The 12,601-nt window shown below is 44.3% G+C and overlaps 1 protein-coding gene across 1 annotated transcript; it reads left to right on the top strand.

The window, feature by feature from the left end:
• The first annotated feature begins 1,270 nt into the window (after positions 1-1,270).
• On the top strand, positions 1,271-7,977 carry PPP1R14D (protein phosphatase 1, regulatory (inhibitor) subunit 14D). Its single transcript, XM_010009485.1, has 4 exons — positions 1,271-1,453; positions 5,593-5,688; positions 5,884-5,916; positions 7,909-7,977. The coding sequence occupies exons 1-4, from the start codon at positions 1,271-1,273 to the stop codon at positions 7,975-7,977; spliced, it is 381 nt and encodes a 126-aa protein (XP_010007787.1).
• The last annotated feature ends 4,624 nt before the right edge of the window (positions 7,978-12,601 follow it).

Raw genomic sequence — 12,601 nt, 5'->3', positions numbered from 1 at the left:
TGGAAGTACCTTGGCTTCCAGGAGCAGCAGAGATGTGCTTTTTCCACCTAGATCATAAGGCTGGGGTTGGTGGATCTGCTTCATGATGGAGGGTCTCAGCTGGTTTGTCTGTTCCATGTCATCCCTGGGCAGGTCTCTGGGAATGGATGAACAAGGAATCTGTGTGATACAGCATCTGGAGGGAACGCAGATGTCCCAGTGCCCTGGCACACCATAAACACAGCTAGCCTGATTTGTGTTGCTCTGAACAGTGCTGCTCACACATATCCTTCTGAAATGGCAGAGAGCAGTAACACTGCAGACCTTTAACCCACCTTCCAGTAAGAAAGAGATTGTAAACCCAACCGTGATACAGTAAAATAGCAGTTTATGATGCTTCAGCAGGTGAGTCTGTTTACTGTAAGTACTTTTCTCTGGGAGGAAATGGTGCTGTATCCCTAAGCACCCTTCCCCTCCAGTATCATCATGTCAAATACTGGTTTACTTAAGAGCACAGATACTCTGTTTTCTCTCAGAAGCACTTTGCTCAAATGATCTCAAATTCAGGCCACCAGTGTTTCTACAGCAATTTTTGAGAAAGCTGGAACAGATTTACAGACTGTAGAACAATGTCAAACAGGACTGCTGAGCCCAAGCTTGGCTTCAGTGTCACTGACCTATTATTCCCACTCTGTAAATAGTGGATGTAGCTACCTGACCTAAGACCACTTCTTACCTGTGCTTTAGCCAGAAAATGCCAAAAACACCATTTTGATGGGAGCTAAACCCTGTAACAAAGTAGTTTACAGAAGCTTGAACACAGCAGGATTCAATGTGTTACGTACGGATCAGCCCTCTGGAACTGCACATGTACCTAAGTTATGCCTGTAGGAAAACAGTAACTGAAAACCTCCTTCTTCCCCTCCTCTTGGAGCTGCCGTGCGTTAAATATTAACAGACTTGATTCATCAATTCCCTGGTTCACTTGGCTTCTTTTAACAACAGATGTAGTTACAACAACTCCTCTGCCTCCCTCCCCGCTCCTGTCAGCACGGCCCATGGTGAAACCCAAGAATCTGCTGCTGTAACTCTGCCTGCAGTGCCTGGCTGCTGCCCCGGCTGTGTGGGCTCCCCACTTCTCTCCCTGGGATCACCAATGCATCCTGCTTTCCACATCTGGGAGTAGCTTGTGCTGTGGGCCACTGTTTGCAGAGAGGGGTTGGTTAAAGGAGACAGAGAAAAGGAGTGAAGGAGCCCACAGGAAGGAGTTTCTGCTGTCAGGGAGGTGAGCATGGCCAGCAACTCCAGCGCACTGCCCCGGGTGACTTTCCAGACACCAGAGAAACCTGGGGAGGAATCATCACACAGGAAACTGGGCAAGTTAACCATCAAGTACAACCGCAAAGACCTACAGCGCTGGCTAGACCTGGAGGAATGGATCAACACCCAGCTGCAGGAGCTGTACCAGTGCCGGGTGAGTAGCTGGGGCAGATCAGCCCCTCACTCATCGGGTGAATGGCACTAGAGGTCCTGTGTGCTTAGACAGAAGTGTGCTTGCTCAGACTTACTGGAAGTAGCTCCTAAACTTCAATCTTCATTAGGTATCTTACTGCCACCTGCTACAGCACTCTCTGACTGGTGTGTCTGCTGTTGGAGAAGCTTGCAGCAATATAATCCAACTAGTCTTGTACCTGCTGGGGGTGTAGCCATTGCTCACACAAGTAGCAGAACCTAGAGAGATGTACAGAGCCGGGATGTTGCCTGTTGCTGAGCTCCACGTGATGAGTGGCTTTGCTGCAAGCAGTAGGTAGGCAAGCTGGGTTAGAGATATCCATGTAGGCTTATTCCAACAGTGTAGCTGTAGCTGCTGTTTGAATGAGACACTGGATAATGCTGTATCTGTAGCTGCAGTCTGAACATACTACTTGCAGCAGGGCAAGAAAGACGAAATAATACATGCTCGAGAAGCTGTGGCTGCTCAAGGCCAGGTGGAAGCAACCTGCTCTAGTGGAAGGTGTCCCTGCCTTTAGCAGGGGGTTGGAACTGGATGAGCTTTAAGGTCCCTTCCAACCCAAACCATTCTGGGATTCTGTGGTACAGAGAAGCTTTTGCCTGCCCAGGCTGCTTTTCTCGGCCTGAGAGCCATGGAAGGATGTCAGCTCCATGGCTGAAGAGCCAGACTTCAGGAACTGTCTCTAACACTGTCTTTATTATCATTGTTGTTGTTGTTATTAGTATTGTTATTATAATCTTTGTTCTGTGTGACTGTTTCCTATTTGGTATTTGTGGGAACATAGAAGGTTCTAATGCCACGTTGGGAGGGAAAACCAGTTAATTTCTATTTTAATTTATGCCATATGCAAAGAACATGCAGTAGAAAACAAACGTGGAGAGAAAAGTCCTTCCTTCTGTCACAGGTGCATGGCTCCTCTGAAAATTAGTATATTACTGCTCCTGTTCTGTTACTTAACATTCTTAGACTTTCTGAATAATTTTACAGCTTGTTTAGTAAAAATGACAAAGGATAAAAGCTCATAATCTCTTCAAGACTTAATTTTGAATTTCCAGTTGTTTTATATAGTTCATAAAATGATAGTAATTAATACATTCTCAGCTGCACCTTAGGCCTCTTGATAATTTACTATGAATAATGCTTGAGTAAGTCCAGAGGAGGCCACAAAGATGATCAGAGGGCTGGAGCACCTCTCCTATAGAGACAGGCTGAGAGAGCTGGGCTTGTTCAACCTGGAGAAGGGAAGGCTCCAGGGAGACATTTGAGCAGCTTTCCAGTGGCTAAAAGAGGCCTACAAGAAAGATGAAGAGAGACTTTTTATAAGAGCATGTAGTGACAGGACAAGGGGAAATGGCTTTAACTTGTCAGAGGGGAGATTGAGATGAGCTCTTAGGCAGAAGCTCTTCCCTATGAGGGTGCTGAGGCGCTGGCACAGGGTGCCTAGAGAAGCTGTGGCTGCCCCATCCCTGGCAGTGTTCGAGGCCAGGTTGGACACAGGGGCTTGGAGCAACCTGCTCTAGCGGAAGGTGTCCCTGCCTGTGGCAGGGGGTTGGAGCTGGATGAGCTTTAAGGTCCCTTCAACACAAACCATTCTGTGAATCTGATTCTATGATCACGTATTGTATATAGGAGCAGAAAACACACATGACCTAGACCTAGTCAGACAGGCAACATTCAGCATGTCTGTGCAGTGCTAGTGGTGGTCCTGGTGAGTGATGGCTGTTCAAAAGAACAGTGCCAGTGATGGCATCACTTGCTGACCTGCCTGCACTGGCATTTAAGGGACTGTCCCCTGGGTCTACCTGACTGTTGAGATTTGCCAGAGATAAGCAATGAGAATGGCTGCTGCTTTGAGTATCAGAATATCTAGTTCTTTGGCAAATTATTGCAGTTTTAAAGAGGAGGTTTGGGTTTGTATGGGTTTTTTGTTGAGATAGTTGAGAAGCACTTGGTACCACCAATGCCAAGATGATCCAAGATGAGGATCCCCATGTGCTTCTCTTACTTGCCCACGCCTACAGATGTACTCTTGTAAAGGTGTCAGAAAACCAAACCAGGTTACGTTATCACTTCTGGTTTTCTCAGAATTGGGAGCTGTTCACTGTGTTCAGAGTAGCTGCCCAAAGGGTGTATTTTCCTCCCTACTACAAAATCCCAGCAGGCACGAGTGCGAAATCCAGCCATGCCCTTACAGGAATAGATTGCCAGCAGATTGCCTTTGCTAGCACCTCTCCTGCACAACAGGTTTCCCAACTTCCTGGTGTGTTTGGGCGAACCAAAGAGATTTCCTATCAGGAACTACACAACATGATGCTGTGCCAGGTCAGAGGGTACAACTGGGCGTTACACAGGATCTCTTCCATTAAATACATGTGCCACAGCAGATTTCTTGTAATCACTCAGGTGTCCAGCAGATCCTCCCGTGCATTGTGGGAAGGCTATTCAGTTTGCCCTGCTAGTCTGGGCTTCCTTGGATCCATTGATTTCCATTACTTTGTCTTTTTGTCAGCTTCTTCCTTTGTTCCATCAACCCTTGGCAGTGCAATGTTTCTCAGTATCTTCCAGAAACCCGTGTGACATAGAATCATAGAATCACAGAATGTTTTGGCTTGGAAAGGACCTTAAGATCATCCAGTTCCAACCCCACCATGGGCAGGGACACCTCACACTAGACCATGTCACCCAAGGCTCTGTCCAACCTGGCCTTGAACACTGCCAGGGATGGGGCATTTACGACTTCCTTGGGCAACTTGTTTCAGTGCCTCAGCACCCTCACAGTAAAGAACTTCTTCCTTATATCTAACCTGAACTTCCCCCGTTTTAGTTTAAACCCATTACCCCTTGTCCTATCACTACAGTCCCTGATGAAGAGTCCCTCTCCAGAGTCAGAATGAACTGACTCTAGGTGCAAATGCAGCAAGGTTAGTTCAAGCATTGCCTCCTGATACAGATAACATGAATGTTATGCTATTTACTGTCATGAGGCCTTTTTGCAACAAAACTAAGCCCTGCACATGGAACCCGTAACACCGTCCATACTAGGACCCAAAAATCCATAGGTTCCTACACTGTCACTCTCCTTGCCTATTTAGCTTCTTAGCCAGAGACAAAGTCACGCTGGATCAACACCTAGTTTAAACAGTCACATTATAACTATTATTTCTAAAAGGAAATGCTGTGTGGGTCAGAGTACAATATATTTAAATCTGGTTTATTACTAACTGTCAAGTCAGTTGCATTACAAACCTGAATAAAGGTTTTCTACTTCCTCTCTGGCTTGGTATCAGGGAACAAGTTTCTTTTTTTTTTCCCCTAAGTATTGCCTTTAATGTTTTACATTCACATCCATAAATGCTACCCAGCAATCAGGTGCTGTACTGTTTACTCAGTATATGCTTATTCTGCTTATTAATATTAAAATATCACTAGTGTTGCATTGTCAGATTCATTTTGCAAATTCACTGGAAACCACAGCCTGCTTTTCCTTACAGTCTGGTAAGGACACATGGAGCTAAAATGTGTCTGTGATCAAGTTTACAAATGTTTCCAACTAACATGCCCATGCACGACAAGATTATTACTTCAATCACCAAAGCTTGGGGTTTCTCTCACATTAAAGGAGACTATTATACCCCTCTCATGTTTATTAGAGAAAACTGGCAAATTATTGTTAGGCCTCTCAAAAGCATTATTGTTTTTCTCTCCGTTACTGCAAAAAAGCCGTAGTATAAACACCAACTACGTGACTCTATTCAGCCTAAAATTTTCTTGTATTAATTGTACTTCTCTATGATTAAGCCCATTGGATTTCTGTCAAGTGGGTTTTCCCACTGAGCAGTGGTATGAAGTGTTGAGGTGGGAAAAGATGAAGAATGTGTACATCAGGATGTGTGGCTGTAGCAGACACCAGACAGCGGCAGGAATATGTGCCCTCTTTATAAGAACCTCCTCATTTTGAGATGATTTGTATCCTGACCTCAACTTTGCAGCACAGTTTTATACACTTAGTTCCTCCTCAGCTGCTCGCTTCTTTCAAGAGGGCCTCCAGAGTTCTTAAAGTTTGAAGGTTTATTAACTATGGGTTGTTCTTTTCTTTTTAGCTAAGAGAGGAAACAGAGGCAGCAGCTCCTGAACCACAAATTGATCTTGAAGATCTCCTGGAGGTCCCCAATGAAGAACAGAAATTAAAACTACAGGTCTGGTAGAGGGACTTGGGGACTTTAAGCTGGGACTTCCTTCAAGAGTAGTGGTGTTGCATGTATATGTATCTAGTGTTGCACGATGGTTCACTGTGACTTAGCCTGCCAAATGTAGTAAGATTATATATTTTTTCTGTACAGGGGGTCAACTCATAAAAGAGTGAAATGACTCTTCCCTGTTTTTGTTTTTAGGAAATCCTCCACGAGTGCTCCAACCCGACAGAGGTGAGCAAAGCACCATCTATCTATATATATATGTTATACTGTGCTATAAGAGTGTGTCTTTGTTGCTGCTTCACTGAATAGCCACAGTATTCTTGTGCCTAACATGATGCTGCAGATTTGTTTAATTCCCAGTGGGAAGTGTTTGCTGCTTTATTCTGCTGTGTTAGAAAAACACATGTAAATCCACATCATCTACAGGGTGAGCTGAAGGCAGAGCAGTGGAGCAAATAAGGAATTAATACTTTACAACCAAAGGAAGTTTATTTCATGTATTAAGACATCCTAAACTGACCAGCCTGAGTTGCTATTTGGACCTCGGTGTAGAAAATCCATAGATAGGGATTACAGGTCACATAACTATCTTGCACACTGTTAACTAAAGGCATTCTCAGCTTAAACCACTCTGCTGTTATGAGTGACAAGAACGTAGGATGGCCTCAGACTGGATTGGGCAGATAATTATTGAGTAGTGGCCATATAAGTTAGTTTTACATATTTGATTTATTTTCCCATGTGACGTTTACAAGTACTGGTTTTGGGTTAGGGAGTTAAAGAACTCCCACAAGCTGCCACAATGTCCGAAGGAGTGGAACCCAATACTCTGCAACGTAGTGCATGCACCACACAGCAATTGCCTTCACTGCACTGCATACATGTGCAAAATGGGGTCCCCCATCACTGCTTCAGTCACATGCATTGCCTGTGCTTGGACATCATTCATCAGTCTCTGCATCTTGTCAAGCCTGCACAGCTGTACAGTGATGAAGATACAGAAAATGAGGTGGATGCACAACTATCACTGAAATTTAACTTCACTGTAGCAATTGTTACAGATAGGCTCCTAGCAGGGACTCAGCAGACAAGGCTGGCACTAGGGAAATTTCAGATCTTAGGCAAGAACCACACATTCCCAGAGAGATATAACTGGAGTTTGCTCTACTGACTGATGAAAGTGTATTGTGGACAGCATGGTACTTGCTAACTACAAACAGATCCTGCTGCCCCATTAGCAAATATATGTACTTTCACCCTGGTGATCTTGAATCCAGTCCCCTTGAAAGATCACAGTAGCTTATTTGCAGAAAGAGGAAAGAAGCTGGTTTCCTCTGAAGGGACTGACTGAAAAAGTATGTATGATCCTAGGCATTTACTTCCAGGGCATGCTGTGGCAGGCAACCTCTGCTCAGCCGAGTGAGGAAGCTGTGCTTCCTCACAGCACAAATGGTAACAACCTGCAATACTTCCAGTGACCTTGCCTAATTACAAGGACATGTAGCTCTGTCTTTGGGTGAAGAAAGATTGCACACTTCATTATGGTGATGTTACATTGTCATGCAAAGTGTAAAATTTACTCCAGCCACATTAACTTCTGCTTGGAATAACCAGATGGTCCAGTTTAGTTCATAGTCCCTGGCTGTGTCAGCAAAGTAGTCGGGGTTTATCTCCATTAACTGCTGAACTATCTGCTCTGCCTGCCCTCAGCCCCTGCTCCAGGTTATTATTAGACTTGTGTGTGTTCTGCTCCACCTCTTCTCTGCCAGCCACATCCATGTAGAATTGGCACAGTTCCGGGACGGTTTGCAATGCACAACATGGAGCTTTACAGGTTCTACAAGAGGGACAACTTGCTTTGCCCTAGACTGGGAGGGCTGCAGAAGTGGGCTGGAGGTAATGTTAGCAACAGGAAGCAGTGGAACCTAACAGAGGACAACAGCATCTTGAGGTCATCTCAAGGTGGAAAAAAAGTAGCTGGGATGAAGAAAGGGCAGGCTGGCCGATGGTGAAAAAGTATGGCTGCTCCAGAGGGAGACGGGATGGGAAATAGAAGGGCTTTTATATCCTTCTCATCCATGAAAAGGTCTCCTTCCCTAAGCTAAATTCTGGGTTTTGCTCAGCATGAAAGCAAATGTGGGAATAATGCAAGTGCTATAGCACACTGTGGGCTGGTGAGTGCTGGAACTGACACCCTTCTTCAACCAATTTTCATTCTAGGACTTCATTACAGAATTGCTCAGTCGATTGAAAGGCCTCCGGAGAGTCACCAGTCCTCAGAAGAAATGACCTTGCCCCCATGGAACACCCAGCTTTGGTCACAAGGGAATATGTATCTTCCTCACAAAACCCAGGATCAGCAACATTACTTATTTAAGGCTTACTGTTATTGAGAAACATCACCAAGTTTGTGAACTTTATACCACTGGTTTGAAGTCTCAGCTCATTCCAGATCTACACATACAGCAGGGAGCTAGACTGTACATATTCCTGATTCTTAAAGGGCATGTTAACCTGGGGAACAGGCCAAGATGTCCTTCCTTTAGTTTCTTCTAGGAATTCCCATGCTGGCTGAGGAGCATTGAATACAATTCTCAGGAGCTCATCAAGACTTCTTTCTTTCCGTCCACTGCAAGGAAAACAAGGCATTGGTTATCACTCATTCATCAACATGGATAATCAGTTACTGTTAAGCTGCACCCTGTTTCAGTCTGGCTGGGACCCAGCTGTGATCTCCTGCCTGTTACTGCTGTATCTGACTGTACAGCATTGCATGTATTTTGTAGGTCTTATTAAGCCTCTGTTATCCATGATGGTTGGACAGAAAATATACAGTAGGATGGAAGGAAAATGTCTGAGTGCACCTGATCTACTTAAGGGGAAACAACTGCTAAGGTTAATGGAAGAGACTGTTTTTCCTTTTTGTGGAATTTAGGACTTGCTTCTTTAGAAGACGCTTCTAAATTATTAAGATCTGGGAATGATTTTTGTCATAATTTAAAAATGGAAAAATGCTTATTTTATACATTAAAAGAGAGAAAACCAGCCATGCACTGCTTGCTTTTGCTCTCTTTTTAGACACTAAAGGAAAACTGAAATGAAAAAATACCTGCTCTCAATTTCCCTGCAGGGAGCATCTCAGAGCAAGTCTTCTGCAGACAGGCTGGTCTCACAGACGGGATATGAAGCAGGACCCACTGTCTTGCTGCAAAAACTCTTCTGGCTACAACTATTGTGTGGCTGGAAAAATACAGGGGAAAACGACATCGAGCCTCTCAAAAAGCCAGTAACTTGACACAGCAAATGGAGGTTGATTGCTCAGGTAGAGCAGACGCTCACGTTATGTCCTGCCCCTATGCTCTCATGCCTGCCACTCAAAACAGGAGGTCCTATTTCTCTACAAAATCTCATGCAACTATGATTTAAGGGTTTGCTTCCCTTCACAGGCTGTTTGTGTATAAAACAGCCTTCTGGAAGTTAGCAAGCCATGCAGCTCATACCCTGTCCTAAAGGCTGCTCCAAGAGGCTCTAAGCCTCACCCAGTAGGTTTGTCCCTATATATCTACAGTAGTTCTCCCTACATGCCATTCTGGCTTAGTAAGGAGCTAATAGGACGTGCTGGCCTTCCTGAAATCTCAACTCTGTAAATAAAAGACCAACAAAATTAAATCCAGAGCTACACTGGTTATGGATCTGGCATTGCTTGTGGATACCTGCTAAGACACATGTATCACACCCCTCAAGAAAGGAGAGCAGCATGCTGACGAACAGCTCGCTGCTAGAAACAGAGGTTCAAACAGTTCAGGTGGAAGATCAAGGTGGACAGGCCATGCGCTGAGTGTCCTAACTAGAGCTGTAATTAGTTGCAGCACACTAGTGCACAGGAGTTCAGATTATTAAATACTCTGGCAGGAGGCTTTGTTTTTTTCTGCTGACCTGCAAAAGCACGAAGACCTGAGATGTCTCTCCTCTGGCCCAATAGATTTTCCTCCACCCTGGACATTGTTCTGTATTCCCTCAATATGGAGTGATCCAAAGAGAATTTATGACTATGCCTTAAAAACAGACATTGTTGGAACACAGGAAAAAGGTTCTTGAAATTCTGCCTGACAGAAGTTGTGTTTATTCTGCAAGTAGCAGAAAGAGAGTAAGTTGCATCATAGATGTGCAGTTGGTTCTGATAAAGACATCAGATGAGCAAATAAGCACAGTGTGAGCATGGGTAACAAAGTAGGATGTGGCCAGTGCTGGATGATTTCTCAGCTCGCTGGTGCAAAAGAAAAAGTGGATGTAAGGCAATCAGAGCAACTTCTTTTTGTTTAGTTCTTAAAAACCAGTAAATTCTACTTGCTTTTATTTATGCTTTTTTTAGAAACAGCTGCCAGTTAACTCAGCGTCATCACTCGTGTAAGGCTGTAATGTCTGGTATGCACGTACTGTGTAAGAAATGTGCCTTTAAAGGAACTTTGCCCTCTTGATTGTACCAAGATAACTCAGAATGTGTGAAAGTTCATTTGCTTTTCTAACTGAAGTTTTATGAAGGTGTATAAAATAACCCTTAATGCAATTCTCCCTTAGTTACGATCAACACTTATATTGCCCTTAAAATATTCTGGCTGCTACATTTAGACATGTGACCACGTTACAGCATTTGAGGCAACATGAATATGCAGCAAATGCAAGTTAAGGCAGTTTAACTAAGCTGAGACCTCTCTTTGTAAGCTAATCTGAGTTCCATCTTGTGTTACCCTTATTTTGACTTCTTGTTGGGGGTGGAGCCTACATTTGATAGTCCACATACAAAACATGTTCAGAGGGAAAGAAAAACTACTTGTGCCCTTATGGTATGCTCCAAAGATAGAAGCAAAGAAGCTGATTGTCTTTCTTGAAGATATCAAGCCCTTTTCAGTCCTTGAATGGCTAAGACTGAAGTCAATATGGCCTGCAAGGAAATGATTGTTTATGTTTACCAGTATCTTTTCAGAGACAAGGGCAGGAGTAAGCAACAGTTAAAAGTGTGCTGCTCACATAAAGGTCATGCAGCATTCCTCTTTCACAATGATGGATTCAGCTACATTTGTTTCCTGCGGACAAAATACCCCTTTCACCCCTCCTACATGGAGGGCACTGAGGCAGCAGCTCCAGTGGGAATGGCTTTTCAGGGGAAAGTGATTGGGCTGCCACTAAAATGGCCAATTACATGCAGAAAGCTCAGCAGCCACAAAAATGTCCATTAGTGGTGCAGGGAAAGCATCAGCACATGTGTGTGACTGAATAGACTCTTCCATCTATGACTAAGTACTATTTCAGGTACCGGCTTGGGTGCATTTCTGGATTCCCTGGGATGGCCCCACAGAAACCTGTCTGGGAAGCTAAATAAACGGCTTCCAGCTGTAACTGCTGCTTTACTATTCATGGGAATAGGGCAGGGCTTACAAGGCACAGGCTGCCCCACTGCACAAGGAGCTCGAAGTTAGCTTGTGACTGATGAAGCATTCAAAATGTTGCAAGAATCACACCAGCTCATACTAAGGCATTAGAGAAAAGAATTAAAATGTCTACTAACTACTTAGACAGGTTACAGGATGAAGCCCAAAGGAGTGGATCTTAGAAGAGCTGTAACAACACCTAATTGCATCTTCTGCTGTGCATGCAAAACACAAAGGATTATACCTAATACAGAATTGGGCTGTCTTGGTATCAGGTTAATTATACATGTGAAATAGCAATGAGAAAGTGTCATTCTTACAATAACACAAAGCCAGGATAGCATTTTGGTTTCATTTTTAGGACTGCAAGCTCTTCAGGGCAGTAAGTTTCTACTTAAGTTGTGTAACACAGGGCTCATTGTGAGCTCTCACATCATAACAACTCCAGTAGTTTTCCTAGCTGTCTGTCCCAAAGAAACAGGCCCTGCTGAAGCAAGGACTGCCAGGAGGAGGAAGATCCTCCACAAGAGACAGGTTTTGCCACCCCTTCCTAACATAGGGTTTTGATGGCACTGCTGGATACACTTGCCATGTCTTAGTGTGTTAACCTGCAGTATTACTGTTTTACATTGCCTGATACAGGTCTCTGTTGAAGGGCCTGATCCAGTCCTGCATGATAGCACCAACCCATCTTCAGCAGTAGTTTAATTTATTTGCAGTGCACTCACCACAGCTGGTTTAGGTGCAGGCAAACACTGTTTCATCAACACACCTCCACCTTACTACAGAGGCAGTGACCTTAAGCACGGGGCAGGGCAGACAACTGGGAGTGGCAGCGCCAAACCAGACAGGCGAGATTCATCAGAAACTCCCTGTCAAAGGCAAATCCTTGACTTTTTTGCCATTGGAATTTGTCAGCCTTAGAGAACTCTCTTAGAAGTCACACTGTAGTCCTGGGAAGAGCTCATCCTGATAGGATATTGGAGACAATTTAGGGCAAGTTTTGTTTGGTATTTGAAGTAATTCTGGGTGCTTTGGTCACTGGCAAGTGCCACTTGCATCTGGACTGTCTCTGGGGAGGGATATGAGCATACTAAAATGAGTTTTCACTCACAGCAAGATAAAGAGCATCACACAGGTAATATCTGTATCCTACCAGGGGATAATAAACAGAGCCAAACCCCTCTTTCAGACTAAAACACAACTCTTCCAGAGCCTGTGGAACCTTGGCACAGCCAGCGCTGATCGCAGCACCATGCAGATTACCTTTACAAAACATCCTTCATTTCAAGTACATAAGCAACACTGCTCATCAAGGCAGAGCAGCTCCTGCACCTTTCCCATCCACACCACAGAAACATTTTTGATAACTTCATGATCCTTCCCTAAGCCACTTGACACTAGGACTAACATCCCATTACAAGAAGGCAACGCTCTGGAGAGAGCTATTGGGCAATTCCAGGAGAGACTTTAACCACAGGCCT

This window comes from Nestor notabilis, unplaced genomic scaffold (assembly GCF_000696875.1).
Source record: "Nestor notabilis isolate BGI_N333 unplaced genomic scaffold, ASM69687v1 scaffold12322, whole genome shotgun sequence".
Lineage (NCBI taxonomy): Eukaryota > Metazoa > Chordata > Aves > Psittaciformes > Psittacidae > Nestor > Nestor notabilis.
This window is presented reverse-complemented; position numbering and strand designations above follow the sequence as displayed.